The sequence below is a fragment of the Acanthopagrus latus genome, chromosome 4 (genome assembly GCF_904848185.1).
Source record: "Acanthopagrus latus isolate v.2019 chromosome 4, fAcaLat1.1, whole genome shotgun sequence".
Lineage (NCBI taxonomy): Eukaryota > Metazoa > Chordata > Actinopteri > Spariformes > Sparidae > Acanthopagrus > Acanthopagrus latus.
This window is the reverse complement of record NC_051042.1, coordinates 6,531,766-6,553,651: the sequence shown is the minus strand read 5'-3', so window position 1 is coordinate 6,553,651 and position 21,886 is coordinate 6,531,766. Positions and strand designations below refer to the sequence as shown.

At 40.4% G+C, this 21,886-nt stretch overlaps 1 protein-coding gene and 1 long non-coding RNA gene across 5 annotated transcripts; one reads left to right on the top strand and one right to left on the bottom strand.

Annotated features, from left to right (window-relative positions):
• Positions 1-997: 997 nt before the first annotated feature.
• LOC119018135 lies at positions 998-4,243 on the bottom strand. Its single transcript, XR_005074656.1, has 5 exons — positions 4,117-4,243; positions 3,862-3,951; positions 3,535-3,647; positions 1,602-2,683; positions 998-1,508 (listed from the first exon to the last, which is right to left on the bottom strand). It is a non-coding gene; the product is annotated as an uncharacterized LOC119018135 (long non-coding RNA).
• A 127-nt stretch (positions 4,244-4,370) lies between these two features.
• Positions 4,371-19,361, top strand: LOC119018134 (RNA-binding protein with multiple splicing 2). Of its 4 annotated transcripts, none has more exons than XM_037095579.1 (8): positions 4,371-4,817; positions 7,770-7,847; positions 9,976-10,014; positions 11,407-11,469; positions 12,460-12,610; positions 13,996-14,159; positions 16,799-16,871; positions 18,281-19,361. In XM_037095579.1, exons 1-7 carry the CDS (start codon positions 4,542-4,544, stop codon positions 16,862-16,864), a joined length of 837 nt encoding a protein of 278 aa, XP_036951474.1. In that variant the 5' UTR covers positions 4,371-4,541; the 3' UTR covers positions 16,865-16,871; positions 18,281-19,361. The 4 variants fall into 4 exon arrangements, with proteins under 4 accessions (XP_036951474.1, XP_036951477.1, XP_036951476.1 ...); XM_037095580.1 differs by having other exon boundaries at positions 4,372-4,817; positions 13,996-14,144; XM_037095582.1 differs by lacking the exon at positions 16,799-16,871 and having other exon boundaries at positions 13,996-14,144.
• Positions 19,362-21,886: the final 2,525 nt, after the last annotated feature.

The following is a 21,886-nucleotide window of genomic DNA, read 5'->3' as shown; positions in this document are numbered from 1 at the left end:
TGCATATTAATCTGACATTTTAGAATGAATCATACTTTTCAAAATAAGTAGAATAATTAGGACTTGTTAAGGTACAAACTTCAAACAGCATTCTGGGACATTATTTCCCTCTGATGATGGCATGTTTATTAAGTTATGGAAATATATCCAACACATATGTCTTAGTTTGTATTCTTACATTATTAACATTGTAACATTATCTCTATAAATTCTTTACCAGTGCACCTTTAAGGGGTCAAAAGTCAAAGATGTTGTGAACCTCCTCTCCAGCTGCAGTAATCATTCAGCTGAAAGAGAGCACGCTAAAAACTAGTATTGAAAACAACAGCTTACTGTACTGGCATCATTCAGTCCATCTTTGTGGGCTGTGGGAGCAGCTGTGATGTTAAAGCTGCACACAGACACAGAGCAGGTGCATGAAAACAGCCCGATCAATTAATGAGAGTCCTAAAAGGCCCTGACATTCTGAAACAACCTGATAAGATAAACATCTCTTGATCATTTCAACTACAAGACTCAGCTCTCTTATGTAAGGCCTCTCTGCCTCTCTCAGAGTTTAGCGTTCCTTTATAATCCAGCCAGAGAGACGTATGAATAAGACATTCTGTAGTTCACGCGGTGCATCCACACAGCTATCTTTGGCCATGGAGATGGCAGTGACATGTTTGGGCCTAAAAGCTTCAGAACTTCAGTGAGTTATTTCTGCTTTTTAACTGTTTGCCTGCATTATGTTTCACAGCCACTGATTCTTTTAAAGGAATTCTGGTATTTTTAGACATCTGCATTAAAGAGTTCTGGGAAGAAGTACAGAGTGATGACAAAGAGAACAAGCTGATTTAGTTCTGAACAAATCTTCATAATGGGTGTAAAAAAGTCTCACATAGTTATGCAGCAAAAGAGCTGGACAAAATCATTATCCCTATATCTATAATAATATTTAGAGTAAAATGCACTATATATCAAGAAATCAAACTCATATTTAAAGTAAACCGTGCTGAACTGTTTCACTGTGTTTTATTCTTTATGAATTAAAGCACAAAAACAAACCCTCACACACAGAAATGTGGATAACTTGATAAGGCTAAATCCTTCAGAAATCAATAGACAGTACTGAATTACATCCCGTCCCTACAAAGCAGAGAGCCGCATCTTTATGATCACAGTACGAACATGACTGTTGAGTATGAAGACGGAGGCCTGCTGTGCATTAAGTCCTGCTGCACAGACTGAAGTGGCTGTATGTGCTGAATACGTTAATGAACACTCAGCAGCACAGTCAATATTTCATAGGCAGGAGTAAAATGACAAACAGAGCATAATATAGGCCCGCAAAACTCAAGCATGGCACGGCTTCAGACTGAAGGCAGATTGCTGCCCATCGACTGTGATCTGCTTTGTGAGTAAAAGATAATCAGGTGAATCTTTATTGATCTTGTGATGGGGAAATGTACGCATTTTGTCGATGTGTACCTTCCTCTCAATTCAGCTGCAGTCTGAACTTTATCGTCCTGCAACATAAAACACAGCAAATATAAAGATCATAACAGAGAAATATGCAGCATCTTCCACATATCACACATCTTCATCATGACAAACCTCACCTTTATTCCAGTCTGTACCTGATAAACAACATCTGTAGGAATTTGAAAAAAAAAAAAGAAGTCACAGTCCAACCTGTCTTTACCTTTGTTTACTGTGTGTTTGTCTTTTTTTCTGCAAATACATTTTAAATAAACCCTCAAAATATGAATGCATGTCAGAGCAGAGAGTCTGAAACTGACTGTAAAAACAGATAAGACAGAAACAACTGCTTAAATGTACTATGACTAATAAAAAGGCTGTGAAGGCAGATGAACTCTGAATGAATATATCCTGTGTGTATTATTTAACAAGATATCAACATCTATTTTTTTAAAATCAGGGTTAAAGTGAGTATAGTGATATTGCGATGGCCTGACTCAAAATCATGAGGTATAGGCGGTTGAACAGCAGCAGCACGCCGGCTGGTTGTTTCTATTAAAGTCTGTTCATAATGTCCAGAATTCAAGAAGCTGTTGCCTCATGAAATTATTTACAGCTGTGTATAATGCCAAAACTGGTTTCAGTTGGTATTTCACATAATTCCATATAAAAATGCTGATTATTCCTTCAGTTAATTGATTACTCCAGTTAGTCCAAATCCCAAAGAAAAGCAGGTTAATGTTCTTTTGAGAAGCTTTTTTTATGACCAAAATGACTCATATTTATTAAACAGTAATAGGCTATGGATTCATCTGATCAACTTCAGTTTCATCTCTCGTTTCATTTCATGTACAGAATTCTGGTGACTGTGTAAATGTACAATCAGGGTTTTTTTTAAAGGAATGAATGTGAGTCTCTCTGTATATATACAGTATATGTCCCGTTGGGTTCAGTGTGTGCAGACACACAGTGAAAACAGTCCAGCTTCACTATTTTTAGACCACATCAGTGAAGGAGTAGACCGGGAACACGTCCGTCCTCCTCGGCCTCCCCCTCCTCGCCCCGTGGGCCTGATTGTGTTCCTATACAAAGTCAGGAAACTGTCTGGCCTCTGAGAGCTGCGCTGCCTTGTTGTGAGGAAACACACTGTGGGCTGGGCTCACGTCCAGGGCCGAGCCTCAGAACACAGCCACTTCTCCACCCACGGCACCGTTACATCAGCCTGGGACCAGACCAGCGACACACACAGGAATCATTTATTGTGACATTCTTATTAATATAGGTTCATGTTTATGATGTTAGAATCAGAAGCACTGACATAAAGACACATCACATCAAATTAATTTAATGTTCTCTGAAGCTCTCTTTTGTGTGTGTGTGTGTGTGTGTGTGTGTGTGTGTGTGTGTGTGTGTGTGTGTGTGCGTGCGTGCGTGCGTGCGTGCGTGTGTGTGTGTGTGCACGCAATATCACAATTAGCTGTTAATAATCAGGCTGAAATTCAAATAGCTGCACAACTACTACAAATCCTTTTATATTTAACTCATCTGAATATTTTGTTTGTTTGTTTTTAACTTAATTTCCTGTGTTTATGTACATTTGTGTTGTTTTATTCAAATGTTAACATCTGTCTCCTCGTCTGTGTGAGGATAATTCAGCCCTGATGTGAAAACTGCAAATCAATAATAATAATAATTCATATAATAAATGGTATAATTTATCAGGTATTATTATCATTTATAATGTATCATTATTATTATTATTATTATTATTATTATTATTACTACTACTACTACTACTATTATTGTGGTTGTCATTATTATTGAGCCTGACAGATATATCAGTTGGCCAATACTAGCAAGTGATTTTGGCCTCAGTGATATTGGAAAGAAATTGACGCCTGGGCTGATTTATAATTATTCGATTTCAAGTAGGCTAAAGATTACTGTTTTATTTCACTGATGTCCTTTTAGATTATAGAGAATAAGGTTTATTGTTTAAATTTAAAATATCCTGCGTCTGTTCTGTAAGAGAAGAAGGATATTTTCATCCGAGCACGGATTCTTATCACTGACTCTTGCTGTTGTCTGCAGTCATCAGGTCACGTCTCTGCAGACCTTCACGCCCTGGACACACACTGTTAGGCTCCTCCCCTCTGGTCGGCGTTACAGACCACTGTCATTTTTGTCTATATTAAATTAAGCGAAATTAACTAGGGTTAATCCTTGTTTGGGTACACATAAAGTTGAAACTATAATATTATTACCTGTGATAAAAAGTGCCACAAAAATTTAACTTCCTTCTTTAAATAGGCCTTACATGCTTTAAGTTTGAAGAAGAAATTCTGAACAAAAGACAAATTTCTTCACTGACCGACTACAACTCAGTTTATACTGTTTTACCTTGTTTATTTGTGGCGGACCCTGCCACCTCTCTAGCTTCGAACAGTGCTCTGGGACCTTACTGTCCTCTGAGAACAGCTGCTTCATTCACTGATGGACAAAATAAATATTTTTTGTATTGTTACCTCATTTATGTTTTAAATTTCAAACAGTGAACATGTAGCATAAAACAACATATTAAATGCTTTAAATGGTTAATAATAATAATGCGATGTATATTGTAATATAAAGCGTAGAGTGACTGAGAGAAGTTACCATTGGCTCCCCGGCGGCGGAGGGGCCGGGTCGGGCCGGGCCTCCTGCAACAGCTGAGGCGGATCTGCAGTTTGATTACGGCTCACAGCGGACTGCGACATAATTGATGACCTAATTGAAAAGCAGGAGGGGGAGGAGGAGGAGGAGGAGGAGAGGGGGTCTAACTCAGAGAGAGAGAGAGAGAGAGAGAGAGAGAGAGAGAGAGAGAGAGAGAGAGAGAGAGGCTCCAATGAGAAAAGTTTACTTGTCTTTGCGCACACTGAGCTGCAGTGGGAGGTTGATGTGAGCGCAGAGGCTTTCTGTTTTTACGCGCACTTCTTTTCCCCCCAATCTTTCACCCTCACACACGGAGCACATCCACCTCTCACCTTTAGTTTAGCGGCGTGTCTGTGTTTCTTTCCTTTTCCTTTTCCTCCCTTTTATGAATGATTCTCTCTCGCAGCAGCCAAACGAAGATATCCTCGGATACCTCGCCGCCCTCGCCCGCCGCGCCACGACCTCACCGCCTCGGCACATCTTCTCCTCTCAAGTTCAAGAAGCGCAACCAGGACTTTCACTGCAGCTTCAGACGCACTTGGGGGAAATATCACTCCACGAAGAAAGACTTGATCCTGTGTGCAGCCGCTGCCGCCGAGGCCACCGTCGACATGAGTCTGAAAACTGACGCAGAGCCGAACAACAATGTTTCCATCGAGGAGGAGGTGAGTCTAGCAAAAGTTTGGTTCGTCGTGAGTGAATTACCATCAGCCTCCCAGAGAAACTGAAGCAGTTTAAAAAGAATGAGGAAGAAATTGAGAGAGTCGAAGTCTGCGAGTATCTTCACAAATGTTTGCTTTCACTCACGTCTCTCTCTTTTTATTTTACTGATTAAATGTGTGAGCAGGTGTGAAATAACTGGCAAAGAGCCACTGAAAGAATCAGTTTATCTGATAACGTGTGTTTCTCTCGTGTTTTAATACTGAAGGCCTAAAAGTCACGTTTGTTTCTGAGATCGTGATATTTGTTAGATTAAAAAAAAAAAACCGCATCAGTATATTCCACAATATTAATTAAAAAAGGATAAGTGCTTTTTAAATGAGTGAAATCAGCATTTTAAAAAACAGAATGTAAATTAAATATTTTGTGCCTTTTTTAAATGTATTTTTCCTCAGCTGCACAGTTTACTGTTTGCATTTAGGATGATGCTCTCAGAGCTGCCTCACAGTGAGGCTGCAGGTCATCGTGACAGGACAGATTCAGGATCTGTCCTTAATTTGTAATCTCCAGCTCTAAATAACTTTTTTTAACTGGACCTGATCTAATTGGAGTTGAGTGTTTTCCAGCTGCCACTCTTCAGTGCTGTGTGGCCGGCTGTATTTCCTCTGTAATGACTCCTTATGGAGACGCACTGAGGGGAGCGCCGGCCTTTTGTTGGTCCTCTTTTGTTCCCAGTGTCTTACAACACAGCAGCGGGAGGCCACTTGACTTCTCTTTGCCTAATTTGCTCTTGTCTTTTCTTCTCCTTGTAATTAAGGGGCAAAGATTAAGCAAACAGGCCAAAATGCTTTTGAAGTGCTCCGCTAAATCAGCAAGATAAAGCATTTCCTTGAAACCCACCAAATGTAAACTGATGCATTAAAGATTGTATTAAATCATCAGGTGGACAGATTAATACATCTCCATTGAGTGTGTGTCCCGCTGAGCTGGCTTTCAATATCTCTATGTCTTGGCTTGTAAAGGGCTGAGAATTGCTGCTGTGTGGCACCTGAAAAATGCCGGAGGGCCGGCAGGGTTGGAGCTGCAGGTCACAGGAAGGAAATGGTGTCACGCTGTGCACTGTTGTGCAGTGTTGTTCGTCTGGCAGCCCCATTGTACTGAGGGCCTCCCCACCGGCTGGGAACTAATGGGCCTCGCACACTTTATTTCCCGGCCACGCTGATCTGCACCCAGCACCAGCTCAGTGTCTGCTCAAGTCGAGTTCAAGGGTCCTTGAAGGCGATGCAGGGGCCTCAAGCAGGATCCAGAGCCTCTTATGTTCCCTCTGTTGCTCGTTACATGTTTCGGGAGTGATGGATGTCACTAACTTACTGTTTTAATCAAATGGTTTTGTTCAGATGAGAAAATGAGACAAATATTAAATCCTGAGGGGATTATTTTGGAATGAGTTTGGGCAAGCGGTCATGTGTTTGAGTCCTGAGAACCTAAAGCATAGGTCAGCCCAACTCAGGTTGGCCCAGCTGAGGAGTCGTGAGGTGGTTGAAACTGATTTCTATTGTTCAGGTGTGAGAATGGCATCCCTGGTGAGCTACTTTTATTTAGAAACGATTAAATCTGAGGCACTCGAGAGGATGTTGAGTGAAAGAGCAAACATTAATATCTGATGTCTAATGGATCAGAACGGTAGAGACATGCCTGCTGGTTTCGACTGTAGAGGCCTTCATCAGGCAGTGAACAGATTTCTGTTAGATTCTTTTAGACTTCTCATCTTTGCTTGATTACGTAATGGATAGATTGGACCTCTTGTCATGCCTCCAACTTATTCGGATGAAGAGAAAGCGCTGGTTGGTTGAAACTGCTCAAACGTGAACTGATGAGGGCTTTCAAGAAGACACGGGCTACGTTCCAAACCACATACTCTTCTCACGTTAAATACAGAGGACGTGCTGCCGTGTGAAGTGTACGTTCAGTTAGGACACGGCTTCATCAGAACCGTGCTCCTCCAACCGTGACTTCACTCAGAGATCCAACAGTCAATAGCTATTTAAAGTAGAAATTAAATGTTTAAACTGTCATTTCTCTGAGCTCTTGGCGTTGCAGTCATTGTCGCACGTCTTGGCTGCTCAGAGGAGTTTGGATCAGAATAGACAGAAAAGCATTCACATTGCAAAATATGGGGAGCTGCAGCAGGACATCCTGCACATGACTGGCTACATAATGAAGTTACTGAATCTGTTTGACACACTGAATGGTTTGATAGGATTGGGATTGAAACACAGCATTAATTTACAAACTGAAAATATGGCTGGGCATCAGTGGTGTAAAGGGTTAAATCTCCAACAGTGTACATAACGGGTTCAAGACTCAGTTAATATGTCCAACTCAAGACACACAGAACCAGACCTTCAATGATTAATGGATCCCAAAATCCCTACAATTCATAGTAGCCCACTTGTATTATCAAAATGTTGTGATTCCAGCTTCATGAAGGTGAATATTGTTTGGGTTCTCTATTTCTCCGTCAGTAAACTGTTTGCCTCTATTGTGGACAGAGTCATAGATTTTTTTTTCTCACATTTCATAGACCAAATAATCAGTTATCAATTTAAATGTAACCGATGTGTTGTCACATCCTTTTCATCTTAAACTTTAACAAATGAAACCCATGTTCTGTTTGATCTTGTATCTCAGCACTTAATGCTGTGAGTGTAAACTGCACGGACAGTTTTATGCTCTGAATCCATCCGTGTGTTGTTATTAAGGAGGAATGAGATGTTGGGACCAGAGCCAACATCCATCTGTGCACATGTATGAACACTGGGCAGGTCTCAGGTCTCCTCACATGATGTTTTCTCATGCGGAGCCTCGTCTTTCTCCTGAAAGACGAGGCTCCGCATGAGAAAACCTCTCAGTCACCTCCAGCAGACCAAACGTACCTTCTTCTTCTGTGTTTGTAGGTACGAACACTGTTTGTCAGTGGACTTCCAGTTGATATCAAACCGCGGGAACTTTACCTCCTCTTCAGACCCTTTAAGGTGAGTTAACGCCACACAGGTTCCTAAATATGTATTTCTGGGTATATAAATGGGTATATATAATTTAACTTTATTCAGAATGAAAACACTGAGTGATAGAATATTGTTTATCCTCGTGAGTGACTGACTTTAAGTCTTTTCTCAATTTATATTGATTCTTGGTTTATTTTGATTTATTTATCCTTTAATTATGCCAGGGTTCTTTGTGATTTCCTTTTTTTAAAGTTGTTTTTGTTCAGTGTGTCCCATCGGTGATGAAATATGTAGTTTCTCAACAAAATGGAAGGTATTAAGTGATTCCAGATGGTTTTAGTGCAATATTAATCCTCTGTTGATAGGGCCGGGTTCCTACCTCGATGCTTTCATGGCACAGACAATATTTTCTCTATACTATTGAGAAATGGCTTGTCATTCCAAATTAACTGTCAGTATCTAAGAAGTCACTGTTACCCTCAGAGATGAGGCCCCCCCACAAGTACAAATGAAATGATCTTGTTTAAAAATGGATTTCATAAAATTGGTCTCAAATATATTAATGGTGTCGCAGCCCTATATATTTATTATTGGAGTAATATTGGGAATCCAGATTCATGACTCACCCTTTAAAACTAATCAAGGTACTTGATGTGTGATGGAGTTGTGGGACAATCAAGTTTCAAGCCACTCAAAATGGTGACATTTTATTAAGTGTTCCTGTATGTGGCACAAATTGTCCATGTAGCAATATTTTCCTCACAGATTTGTTAATCTAAATAAAACCATGATAATTCCCTTACTTTAAAGCTCCAGAAGGAACTCCAATATTCAGGACAGTAGTGGTGGTTTCTACTGTTAAACCCATAAAATATAACGTCAATAGCAGGATGATCTGAAGAAACGTTTCCTCCTGGCTAATGTTACTACTCACTGTAACTCCAGATCATATGTAGACACAGGCTCTTCTGGTCTGCACGTGGACCTGCTGGCAGAGAAAATCATTTAGTATTTTTCAGCTATTTCATGATCTATGCTGCATGGAGGTGCAAGTGTTTCTAAAGTGATCTGCACACAAAAGAAACATTTTATCAAAGTATTGAAGAGAATAAGTGATGCCATTTCCTGTAGCATTTGATGCCTCAGTCCTCACAGTATGCCGTTTAATAAGCGCTCCTTGTTCCTGTAGTTGAATCAATCATTCCCCCAGTGATGAACGTCCAGATATTTGCATATATGGAAATGAGGCCACATCATTGTTTGTCCATCGCTCTGTTTTTTTCCGACGGGCTCCAGTTCCATAAACACCCCTCCCACCCGTGTCCTAACTAACCAAATTGGAAGTGGTATCCCTCGCACATGGATGGTCTTCTGGAATGTGTAAATGAGTAGCCTCTGCGATTGGCCAACCAACCCTCTCTGACCCAGCTCACCCATTGTGTAGGGAAATCTTTATTTCCTCTTGTAACATTGGGAGATTGTGAAACCACTAAAATATGTTGTTTTCTGAAGTCATTGTAATTCTATGACTTTGGGCCTTTTGCTCCTGCAGTAAGTAAACACAGCAGAGAGCGCAGGAACGGTTCTGATCTATTAAAGGTTTACCTTCAGCTCTGATCCAAATGAAAACTTTTTCTTTACAAGAGGAACCTTTAATATTTTCTATATTCTACCTGGTGTTTTTCTACCTTGAATTGCTGAAAGCTAAATCTGGAGCGGATTGTTTCTACAGATTTATCACAGCTAGTGAAAGTTGTTTAATTTTCCATGGTTGTAAATCAGGATCAGGAGCAATCCCATCTATCAATACTCTGCTCAGCCCGATTTCCCCTTCGTTTCTCAGGAATTTGCTCGTGCTTTAACCAACACTTGTGCTGTTTTTAACTCTGTTCAGAATCGCTGGCTTTATTTGGGAGTCATGCTCAATCTCTGCTCAAACTCACATATCTGATAACATGTGCTTTCCCCTTTCATACTAAACATGGTCTTCATTTTACCATAACAGCCGTAAGAAAAACACTGTCACAGGATCTGTGATGGCAGCTCAGAGCGAAGGCGCACACAAGCAGGTTGCTCTTATAGCGAGAAGGCTTCATGCTTGACTTCCTGCATGTGACTCCTGGGTGGATAATTGGCTATCTTTTTTTCCCTGCAGGGTTATGAAGGGTCACTGATTAAGTTAACATCAAAACAGGTGAGATGCCTTCCATCAGTGGAAGAAACTGCTTTAATGCTAAACTGAAATACTAAACAGATGAGCAGACAGTGTTGTTGTGTTAACTTCAATATAAAGGATGAAGACAGTTAACCTCAAAACCTGGACCAACATCTTCTCTGCCACCTGTACTGCTGTTCATCCATCAATACTATTTCAGTGTGAGCTGCAGAGTTTTGGAGCGATCAGCCACAGAGACGTCTGCCTTCTGTTGAATATAATGGAACTAGACGGCACTCAGTTTGTGGTGCTCAGCGCTCCAAAAAAATACATTTTAAAACATCAGCAGCAGTTTGTCTTCCCAGAAATCATGACCCAGTTACTTAGATGATCCACAGACGTTGTTGTGAACAGTTTAATGTTGGAGCTGTTTCCTTTCTACTGAATTGTTCCCACAAACCACCTCACCAGGAGCTGTGCATCCACTCATGGACGAGACGCGAAGAGCGCCAGGCTTCAGGCCAACTTTCACTGTGGTTAAACCATGCGATTACTGTCCCATGATGCATTGGGGCCTGGGACTTTTCTCCCATAAGCTATGGCAGTGGATAAACCCAAATGAAATTACCTCATCACCTCTGCTATTGTGTCAGAACTGAATTGTAAAATCCATGCAGACATTGATTGCGTGAGGCTGTTTATGTTAGCTAGCTTAGTTAGTAGAGCTGCAGCTCACCATTATTTTCACCGTTAGCTGAACTGGCGGTACTTTATTGGTAAATCGATTAGCTGTTTCTTCTATGAAATGTCAGACAATGGTGAAAAATGTCAATTGGGGCTTCCCAAAGATGACATCATTAAACGTCTCATGTCCACAACCCAAAGAGACCAGAACATATTTACGCTTATAGATAAATAATTCATTTTTTTAAATAAGTGACTCAAAGATTGCTAATCAAAGTAGTTGACAATTTTAATAGCTGATAATTGATTAATTGTTGCAATCTTGTTGGTTAGCTTAGTTTCCATAGTTAGCCTCTCAGCCATGAACAGATGCACGTTTCCTTCTGCATGTTGAAAACTGCCCAACAGAAGGTCCGTTTATCATCTTGAGGAACTGGTTCAGGATTTCTGAAGAGATTGCTGTTGAGTTTTTCAAAATAAATGTTTTGGTGCATCACAAGCTGAATGTGATCAAGTTCCATTATTTTTGAGAGAAGGTGGATGGATGATGTCACTACAGGTGAGAGGAAAGATGTTTTCTGGTGAACAGTTCCCTTTTAAAAAGAAAAGGATGGCTCTTATCACTGGTGTTTTTGATTAGATTTTCTACCATAGCATGAATATTATGATAATTAAATGTAATATTTGACAAAGTGAAGTTGTCCTCTCTCTGTCATGACGGTGTGTTTCTTCCCTTTTGCCTTCCAGCCTGTCGGGTTTGTAACCTTTGACAGTCGGTCCGGTGCTGAAGCTGCCAAAAATGCACTAAATGTAAGCACTGCCTGTTTTTTTTATGGATTTATTTCCTGTCTTTGAGTTTGTTGCTATTTGATTTTTCCCCTTTTTTTTTTATTACTCTTTTTTAAATACTTTGTATTTGTTCTAACCTTTGCTGAAACATAAACAAATGATTGGGAGTTTAAAAACATTCTTCTTTCCCTCAATTTCTCCAAGCCAACCCATTGTGTCTTTTATAATTCAATGGCAGGGCCATTTTTGGAAAGAGGCCAGAATCCCGTAGCCTTACGGTAGTTTACTTTGACCTTGATACACATCCCTTCTTAGTCTGGTTTAGCTTTTCTTATGTTGCATATCACTGCTTTACTGTAATACTTGTTCTCTAGCCACATGTTGTAGTGTTATTTGGACACATCTTCAGTAGTGTAACCTCTTATTTTGTCACCCAGTAGCCCACATTGGCAGTATCTAACACTTCTCTCTCATAGCCTATAGCCTTCCTTATGAGCATCACCTCTTAGACACACCTGCAGTCACACACACAGACACACACATACACCAAAATACTACTCACCTGCATGTGGGCACAACGCTTAGGGCACAAGAACACAAGCAGGGTTAAACCACCTCAAAGGAGTTACACTCATAAGTCTCGTCATCGGCCCTTTTCCTCATCTCCCTCTCCTCCTGGCTCTTGCGGCTCCTCCTCCAGTCGCTGTGCTCTTGATTCTGTCAGGAGGAAAAAGAGATGCAAGTATGTTGAGATATTTCAGGAGTGTATCCTTCAGTCTGCCCTGCTTTTGTTTTTTTGTTAGTGAAGCAGTTCAGGTGGAGAAGGGTGTATCCCACAGGAGGAAAGAGGTGTTTATCTCAAGGGAAGCTTGAAGGATACATCCTGAGTATTGAAACATGGCTTTAGGAAAGGAGGCCGTGTGAGACTACTGAGCTACAGCCCCTAAAACTCAGCCCACCTCCCTTACGATACTATGTCCCCCTCCTCCCCCCCTCCGTCTCTTCCCCCAGGGTATCCGTTTTGACCCCGAAAGTCCCCAGACCCTGCGCTTAGAGTTTGCTAAAGCCAACACGAAGATGGCAAAGAGTAAGCTGATGGCCACACCGAACCCCACAAATATCCACCCTGCTCTAGGAGCACACTTCATTGCACGGGACCCATGTAAGTTGTACGGCTGCACCACTCTAGGCTCTCTCATCCACTCTCACCTCGGCCTCTTGCCTCCTTTTTTAAAACTGTCTAAGGATGTTGTGGCATTAAAGACGAATGGGCAGGGGTTAAAAAAACAGTGTCTAACCAACAGGACTAACTCACCTCCACATGCATGTGTCATCTCGACTGTAAAGACGGCCGCTTTGCTTCTGTCCAGCTGGGAAATCCCACTCACATAGGGTTCAGTCAGCAGCCGTGTCTCTGCTCTCTCTCGCCAAAACACCTGCTGCATTCATTAGTTTTGGGCAGGCGATGGTTGACGACAGGGGTGGATGCCTTCAGACCAGATTTCACCTGGAAATGGTGCATTTATACAAAAACTTTAGGAGCTGCTCGCTTAATAACTTTACATTGTGTAAATCATACAGCATATCAATTGTTTTTTTTATATTAATTAAAGAAATTAATGAGGGTAAGATGTCGTGACCAAAGATGGAGGATTTATTATTCCATAGCTCTAATAAGATTTGTTATTAAAGTGATGTTTTCCTCTGAACTGTAAGAAACATCACTGTTGCCAACAACATGTTTATCTCTCTTGTCTGAACTGTGTGGCTCTACCAGCTGCATTCTGACATCATCAGTACAACAGCGTGCTGCACTTGTTTTTGGTCTTTTCATGTTTTTTGGCCAGTCGCAAACTAACTTTTACCAAGCGATACATTTTTGTGCTTGAACGCATCATAGGTTAATGCTGAGTGCACAGTGTAATGACACCATTAATGTTCAGACTGGCTCAATATGAACTTCACTTTGTCTACAGAGACAAAGAAGGCTTACGTTGGATCCACGCAATAATCTGCTTTCATGTCTCAGACAAATTGAATGAATGTGGTTTTCTGCTGCATTGTGGGTAGTTGTTAATCTAAGAGATCAGATGAAGAAGAATATAGCTTGTACAGTATATCCTAACTTAGAGGACAGTTCCACTGCTCTCACACTGACTAGGCACTGGAGCCTGTCCAATCAGATTGAAACGTTTAAAGGGAAGATCCTGGAAAAAGGGCTTGGTCCTGAACCAGGAGCGAATTTGTTTCTTTTTGGTGGAGAAATGAAAAAGAAATCTGGTCTGACTGCACCTTTTTACCTTGTTGGTTGTAAAAGTCAATTGTTTTGACCGTACCAGTTATTCCTACACTAGAATCTGACTGTCAGTAAACTAAAAGCCACATTATGTTGACACAAAGCATATTCTGTCTGCAGCATGTTTAATGACAGTTTTGTTTTTTTTCCTTGTTTCAAACTTTCAGCCTGTTTACTGATTTGATTACATGATACATGTTGAAGGGTAGGTCAGTCAGCCTCTTGTGTCCTCCCACCCTGTATTTCCCCAGATGATCTGACAGGGGCAGCACTGATCCCAGCATCTCCAGATGCCTGGACCCCTTACCCCCTGTATACCACGGAGCTGACCCCAGGCCTCCCTCACGCAGCCTTCACTTACCCTGCGGCCGCTGCCGCTGCTGCAGCCCTCCACGCCCAGGTGAGGGACCAACCGGTGTGTTTCATCTTCATCTTCTATTGTATTTATAGTTCACTATCCTCTAGTTCACGTCCAGCTTTGACAGTCCAGGGATCCTTTGAACCTTTGTGGACACACAGACTGAATGCCTGCACACAGCTACGCTCCTGCACGGCTGCCAGTAATTGCATGATTTGTGTTGAAGTGTGCTGGTGATTTCATCCTGCTCAGTTTGTCGGTCACAGCTATGCATAACTTTATTATTGAGGGGCAGATAAAGGAGAAGACTGAGACTGCAGGGATGCATCATTAAACTAGATAACATGGTGCACTCTCAGGTATCACAGTACGGCACAAAGACCTGCTGAAGTCCTCCGATATCAAGATTCAAGTTGCTGTTGGCGGCACAACTTGTGCCCGTTCTTAATATTAAGTAACAGAATCTGAGTTAAAATCCTGAGTTATGTTGTAGTAAAAAGATTTGTCATTTAGAAATGGAAAATATCCCGACTGCTGCCATCAGTGAAGTGAAGTGTGCATTCTTTGATGTGGTGTAACGTTACTCTCCACTTAACCCTGAATCTCTCTCTGTGGTTGTCATCTGGCTGTTTCTGGCTCGTGGCTTCCTTCTGTGAAGACATGATGTGTAAATCTTTCCTGTAATGGATCCATGCGTCAGTGTGCTGAAGGATAAAAGCTTCTCCAGCTGATAAAAATGTTTTTGTTCTGCAGCAATGTGACCTAAAGAAGTAGAAATCATTTCAGAAAGGCATTTAACCCTTTTAAGGTGCAATATAAAGCATTCAAACATGAGGTCATCACAATATGAAGGAATGATGGGTCTGGCATTATGTTAAAGGCTTCTGTGACATCTGGTGACAACAGTAGACTAACCCTCCTGTCTTGTGTTGTATTACCACTTTTTACCAGGTATTGAAGCTCAGGCCTCCTATGTTCTTTTAGCTTTTTGGTCTGATGAATAAACAGAATTAACTCTCATAATGCCAAGAAAGGAAATATTCTTTCACCTATTTTCCTTTCTAAAAAGAATATATAACATTCCACCCTTTTTAAATTTAAGTTTTCTCTCTTAACTAAGACGAGCTTGACTGCTCATCATAAAACAAACTAAATGTAAACTCTAGAAAAGGAGTGGTGTGAGGAGGATTTTACCTCGACAACAAGCCTGGAGGATTTTGGATTATCGCCGAAAATAAACTCCATAGTTTGAGATATACACCAAGATTTCACCAAGACAACCTTCACATATCAACTCTGCTGAATCTTTTTTTTTAAGCGTAAATTTAATCACTAGAAGTAAAAACAGACGACATTGCAGCTGCAAGGTCACCACTACTAAGTTAAAGGGAAATTGGTATATAAAGACGGACCAGTGAGTTGGTGAGTCTCTGAGTTTGGTGTGATGGCATTTAATGTCCGGGACAACTTCCGTGGTCTCATTTAGACACTTGTTAGCAACCACTAACTGTTTAAAGACACATAAGCTTGTTACAATTAAATCGTCGGATATTTAATGATTTTTGTCGAAGAACAAAACATGTTAATATTTTAAATGCCTGAAATGAGGTCTGTGGTTACCACAGGCTTAACGGAAAACCAATTTTAAAAAAACTCATACTTTGACTTGAGGGAAGTGGATGTGTAAAAATGCTAACTTCCAGGTTTTCGGACTTGTTACTAAACCACTCTGAGATGAATTTTTACATACTGGCCGTTTTTTTTAGATGGCGTCTCAACCCAACTAGGACAGCTGCACATTAACTTTTACATGTTAACTTGCTGGCGGTGTCTCAAATCAATTAAAAATGTGTTTTATTCTTCCAGATCTTAATTTAAACATGTCACATGGGTACAGATTGATTGCATGTAAGCTGCTGGCAGTCTAAACGTGACTGCACTGGTGACTACAGTGGGCCAGGCGTTTGGTAACAATAGCAATGGAAAATATTTCTCTTGTTGGGTCAATTCAAGTTCATTGTGATCCAACTTCCTCCTGCAACGTAAGAGCAGCCCAGGGGAGTGCAGCACTGCAAAGTAGGCAGCTATTACATAGACCAGCAGAGGAATGTGAGGTATTTGCTTTGAGAAATTGTCAGACCTGATGTCCTTCTCTGGAGGTGCCAACTTACTGTCTACTGTCCTGTTGGAACATAAGCCGACTGTGTAGCCACACAAAGGGGGGAAAAGCCTTTTTAATTGCAATCTGATGAAAGATCCCTAAAATGCCCCCAGTTCTCTTCCTGACTCCGGGCCTTGTTAGTTAGAGAGAAAGTGTAACATCAGGAGGCTCCAGAGGTCTTTAAACAACTGTTGATGCCCTCCTGTCCTGTTCTCATGGTGTTTAGAATTGTAAGGCATCGTTCTGCCACAGGTTTCAGTCACAGGTATGGAAAAGGTAAACCAGCTCTCAGCCTGTGGAAATGTTTAACACATGGAGAGGTTCAACTCTCCACATTTCCATGCCTGTTAATTACTTGAGGACTATTGTCCTCAATGCGCAGCGACGTGACCCACATTCCCATGGCTTCAGTGACCTTCAGGGACAGTCCTCTAAAACCAGCTGGTCAAAAGTAAATGTCAAACTGTCAGATGAGGATTGCAGAACTGGACCTGGTTCTGGTGTGGTGTACATGACTGTGTTTGTGTTTCTTTAGATGCGCTGGTACCCTACTCCCTCTGAGACTTCCCAGCCTGGATGGAAGTCCCGGCAGTTTTGTTAGATATATAGTGAGTAACCTTTGGTCCAACCGTGTTTTTTGTTTTCTTTTGTTTTTTTAGATTTGCAAACCCCCACCCACTGTATTCTGTTGACCTGATGTCACGCAAACTGAAACCTGCACTAATACAATGTCTGACTAGAAACTACAGAATGTATCATGTGGATGAAACTGATTTGGTGTTTTTAAGGTGTCAAATCCCATGAAAATATCCAAACCAACAGTGTCGGTCTGATCCAACCTGTGAGGCACTCGGCACCAAGCCAAGTTCTTCATACTAAAGAAATACACCTTTAATCAGCCATTAATATAAACTTAGTTTTCTATGTTAATTGCATCATTTAATCAAGTTTTTAATGTTAATCTCACTGGAATGACTCTGTGTTTGTTAGAGATGCAGAAAAATAATGATTTGCTGCTCCAGCAGGATGATGAATGTGGCATTGACACAACATAAACTGCAGAGTGTCCAAAAGTGAAGGAACATGTTACCAACAGTGTGGCTCACTGATTAGGTTTCAATGAATTTGGGTCAATGAGTTCCATGGAACAGATGAACAAGCTGTCAGGTTCTGGATACAGTGTGGGTTGAGTCATGGCTGCTGTCAGCTGCAGGTAGATGTTGTCAGGTTGTCTGGATGTCCAACAGTCACATACTTGGAGAGATTTTCTTTATATCTGGCAAATATATGTTGGAGGATAATAACTTTGTTTTGTAGACTAAATATTTGTATTCAAGTTGTAATCAGTAGTTTGTTTGATTCTCCTAATCAAACCTGGGGGAGACATTATAAACCTCTAAAGGCCTGGAGTAAATATTCTGTTAACATTCTTGTCAGAATCATGTGGACTGGAGGATGATTAGAGCTGATTAGAATTTATGTGGAAGAATAAGTTCATGCCAAATCTAACGGGATTAAAAAAAAAAAGTCCTTTTAAAGTGTTCACCATATTATGAGTCTGTAAAGACATGGATGTTAGCAGTTGGCGGAAATGAGCAACGACATGGTGTACATTGTAGTTTGGCATTGTCATGCGATTTGACAAGATCAATACAGAATATCACCAGATTATTTTAAAGATCAGAATATTCTACATTTTGTTATAGCCAATGGCGGCATGTTCCTCCTCTGGGATGAAGCTGGGTGCTGTAGTTTTTGAGTCAGTTCCACATTCAGCATCTATTCTGGTCAACACTAGTTACTTCTACAGATTTGTGGTCTGTGTTTGATTATTTTGGCTTGGCCCTGAGAGCCACTGACCAGCAGAGGATGTCAAAGTATTTTGAGACCAACATGTGTTGTTTTGAGGCTTTCATGGATAAATTACAGTAAGAAGAGTATAAGAGAACTTTGTTCTGTGTGTTTGATGAAATGAGGCTCAATTTGTACTAACTCCTGTTCTCCATGTTTCCTTCAGGCCTCTGGAAACCACACCTTTGTCCAGCTGAAGTGAGGTTTGCCAAGCTCGTCATTAATTTAATCAGGTTTATTTAATGGACAAATATGCATTACTATAAACAAACAGTATTTATATCTCCTCCCGATTGTCTCTCGGGGGAGTGTGAGATGAAACCATCTTTTGCTGTCGACAATCTGAGCTTATCCTGGGCAACTATTGCGGTACCATGTTCAATTTGAGAAAAAGAAAAAGAAAAACCTCATGCAAAGCCTAGTCAAACTCATGGGTCATAACTGCTGAGAATTGTCGAATTGAAGCTCCAGTTGTTAAGCTAGTCCTTCCATGGGTGGCCGCTGATCCTGGGAGGTGTAGAAGCGTTAAGTCGTTGCATGTTAAGTCTTTTTGGCATGAATTTAGAACGCAGAGTTCTGTGTATCCTAATTTTCTTAGTGTTTGTGTTGCCTCTTTAACTTTGGCCTAGACAGTGAAATGTTTTGTTTTCCTGTAGAACCTTGGTCTTACCTCTGTGAAAGCTAGGCTGTTCTGTAAATGGCTTATCTTGCATGGACCTTGTGAATGCATCCCTACGTTCTGACATCCCCAGTCCCTATGATCATATCAATGTCTGTCATTATTTGAGCAAAGGAAAGTACAAATATTTTTGTACTTTTTTGCGTAATGTATATTTATGCATTTTTGTGCAACTAAATAATGAACCTGTATAAGTTGGATGTTTAGTCGTCTCTTGTGTTTTTGGTGTTACTTTTTGATCCTATAATCCTGTTGACGTAGTTTTAAAGAGGAAAAAAGTGCAATTTGTTTAAAGGGGAAAAGTGGGTTATCTGTCAACAAATGGTATTCTGAGCGTGGCTTGTGCCATTCTGCTAAAATGAGATTGCTGTAAAACGATCTTTTCAGAATGTGAAACTGGACTACAAACGTAAAGGGTTGCTATTTTTGTGGGGCCATTTTGAAATGGGACGCAGGATTAGAGCGATGGAGGAATTTAGTTTGTGGTTTAGAACATGTTTGTCTTTGTATCTGCTGTGCATAAGATGTACAAAATATTCCCATCTTATGAATAAAAGAAGTGAATGCATCCGTGTTTGGTCACCTGTCATTTATCGCCAGCCAATCACAGCTAACCAACGCTCCGACGCTGCATGCAAACTCCAACAACTGAACTCTGTGGACATCAGATGTCAACATCAATAATTCATGCCATCTTTTCATTTGTAATGCACCGCTGCATTAGTGTCTCTTTGCATCATGCGCCGAGCTGACCTCCACACTCTGCCCTCATGAGCTGGTAAGACGCGCTGCTCATCGGAGCGTGACGGCTCCCCCAGGGACCCTGAGTGGCTCCTCAATGTGACCAGCTGCCTAATTGTGGAGGTGACGGTGCTGCTGGTTGACTATAAACATACGTCCATATTGTGCCAATTAAGTTATGGTACATTCATCTGAGGCAACACTGGATGACAGCTTCATCTGTGTGGCTGCTTCTTTTTTGTTAGACATATTTTGATTTTATTATTTACCTCAAGAATACAACAGAGATATGTACCATAGTAACATGAACAAATGTTTCTGATCCACAAATTAAAATCAGGTTGCAGTCCAGCAGAATAGAGAGATCTGTCTGTCTTGTCTATGTACTCTACAGCCTCCTGTATCAGAGGGGAGGTGATGAATGTTGTATAACCCTTTACTCACAGCAGCTACAGTCCTATATTGAAGGCCCTATTTGTATTTGAGACACAAATGAGAAAGTGATGGGTTAAAGGAACATCTGATTCTTTACATCAGCATCCAGCAAGTGAAGGTTTGAGGTTGACACGTTAATATGACGGTGTTTTAGTTTTTAATTAGTTTCAACAGTCATATATTGTCATGGAACAATAACCAGCTTCAGAAAATATCCCAGTATATGATAATATATGATTATACAGTTACAGTTGCCCTTAAATGATTCAGAAAACAAAATACTTTATAATTACACAAAGTATTATGTCCTGACAGACATGAAATGGATCTAAGCTTGAAATATGTTTTAATAAGTGTGTGTGTGTGTGTGTGTGTGTATAGATAGATAGATAGATATAGTTATATATATATATATATATATATATATATATATATATATATATATATATATATATATATATATATATATAGATAGATAGATAGATAGATAGATATAGTTATATATATAGATAGATAGATAGATAGATATGAAATACCATTGATGAGCAGATGTTCACACTGTGAATTGTCAGACCATGATATTTCTCGATATACAACATACACTCACACATCAATACCACAGAGACCAACAATCATACAACCACACACATTTAAAACACACATGAATATGTCATCTGGTCCACGTAAATTAAATGTTACATTTAATAACTAATTTTCTCTAAACATCTAAACATCTCTGAGGTTCAGCACATGAACAATAAATGTATTTCTGTGTAATGATTTCTGTATTTCTAGATATTTCAAAAACAAACATCAAACATCAGGTGCAGAAGGAATTAGTGCAGAAACAATAAATTGACTGATTTTGAGAAGTTAAATGTAAAAAGTCAGAAGCGACGTTTGTTTCTAAAATGTGGTGCTAAGCTGCTTTTCTGCAAAATCTCACTATGGACAGAGAATATTTATTTTTCAGATTGTTGGTCAGACATGAGAACATTTAATGACCTCACCCTGATCAACAATTTCACTGTTTCTGGACATTTTCTCACCTGAACTCGTCCACAGATTATTCAGTAACAGTGATGAATCATTAGGACTCTGTGATGCATCAGTGGTTGTCGACAAAGTCCAAAAGAAAGCCAAACAACACAGAAGAAGCAAATATTCCTCCAGAATCAGCCACTTGCCCTTCATGGAGACACGGGTCAGTGGACATCACTTTCTCACAGAATATTTGGATTGACATGAAATCAATACAGAGTGTGAAGACGGGGAAGCTGCGGATTGGACTGCAGGACATGCGCTTCTCTTCACTGTTTTCATCTGCAGATACAAGCTGAATGTCAGGATCAGACATAAACCTAACATTCTATCTCTTCTGTTGCTGAGAGTACCTTTTCTTCTGTTGTGAATATTACAGAAGAAACATGCGCAGTGTGTCATGTTCTGTATTAAACAACATGGTGTTTTATTTTGAGTGTATATCCTGAAGTCCTGCTTCCAGCCTGCAGTGTGTCAACAGGGATCAACATTTTCCTTCAGGAACCAAAATAAAAGGTGTCCCTGTCAAATAAATCAGTAGTGGATTTAAGAATAGCTGATTTATATGACAATTATACCGTGGCCTGGGGGAATCCTCGATTCTGATTGGCTGCAGGGTGTCCATTAACCCCTGATATATGGACACCTACTAAGTAGTTCCCGTAAAATTGTCTGCTAGCTGGCCTATCCACATGAAAGAAAAAAAAATCGTAATATTTTATTTCCAACACAGAGTGCAGTCCGTCAGTCCTTCAGTGCCTTATCCTCTGAACACCAGGGCATCATCCCTTACATATATTACAATACATTCCATCTCTTCAGAACTGAAGGACTCAGAACCAACATCTTCTAAGAAGGGCTGTTGGTGTGATGTGT

Excerpts from the sequence above, each read along its gene's own strand:
- LOC119018134 (XM_037095579.1), top strand. The coding sequence starts at position 4,542 with ATGATTCTCTCTCGCAGCAGCCAAACGAAGATATCCTCGGATACCTCG. Across the intron at positions 4,818-7,769 it reads ATGTTTCCATCGAGGAGGAG|GTACGAACACTGTTTGTCAG; the intron begins GTGAGTCTAGCA and ends CTGTGTTTGTAG. Across the intron at positions 11,470-12,459 it reads CTGCCAAAAATGCACTAAAT|GGTATCCGTTTTGACCCCGA; the intron begins GTAAGCACTGCC and ends CTCTTCCCCCAG.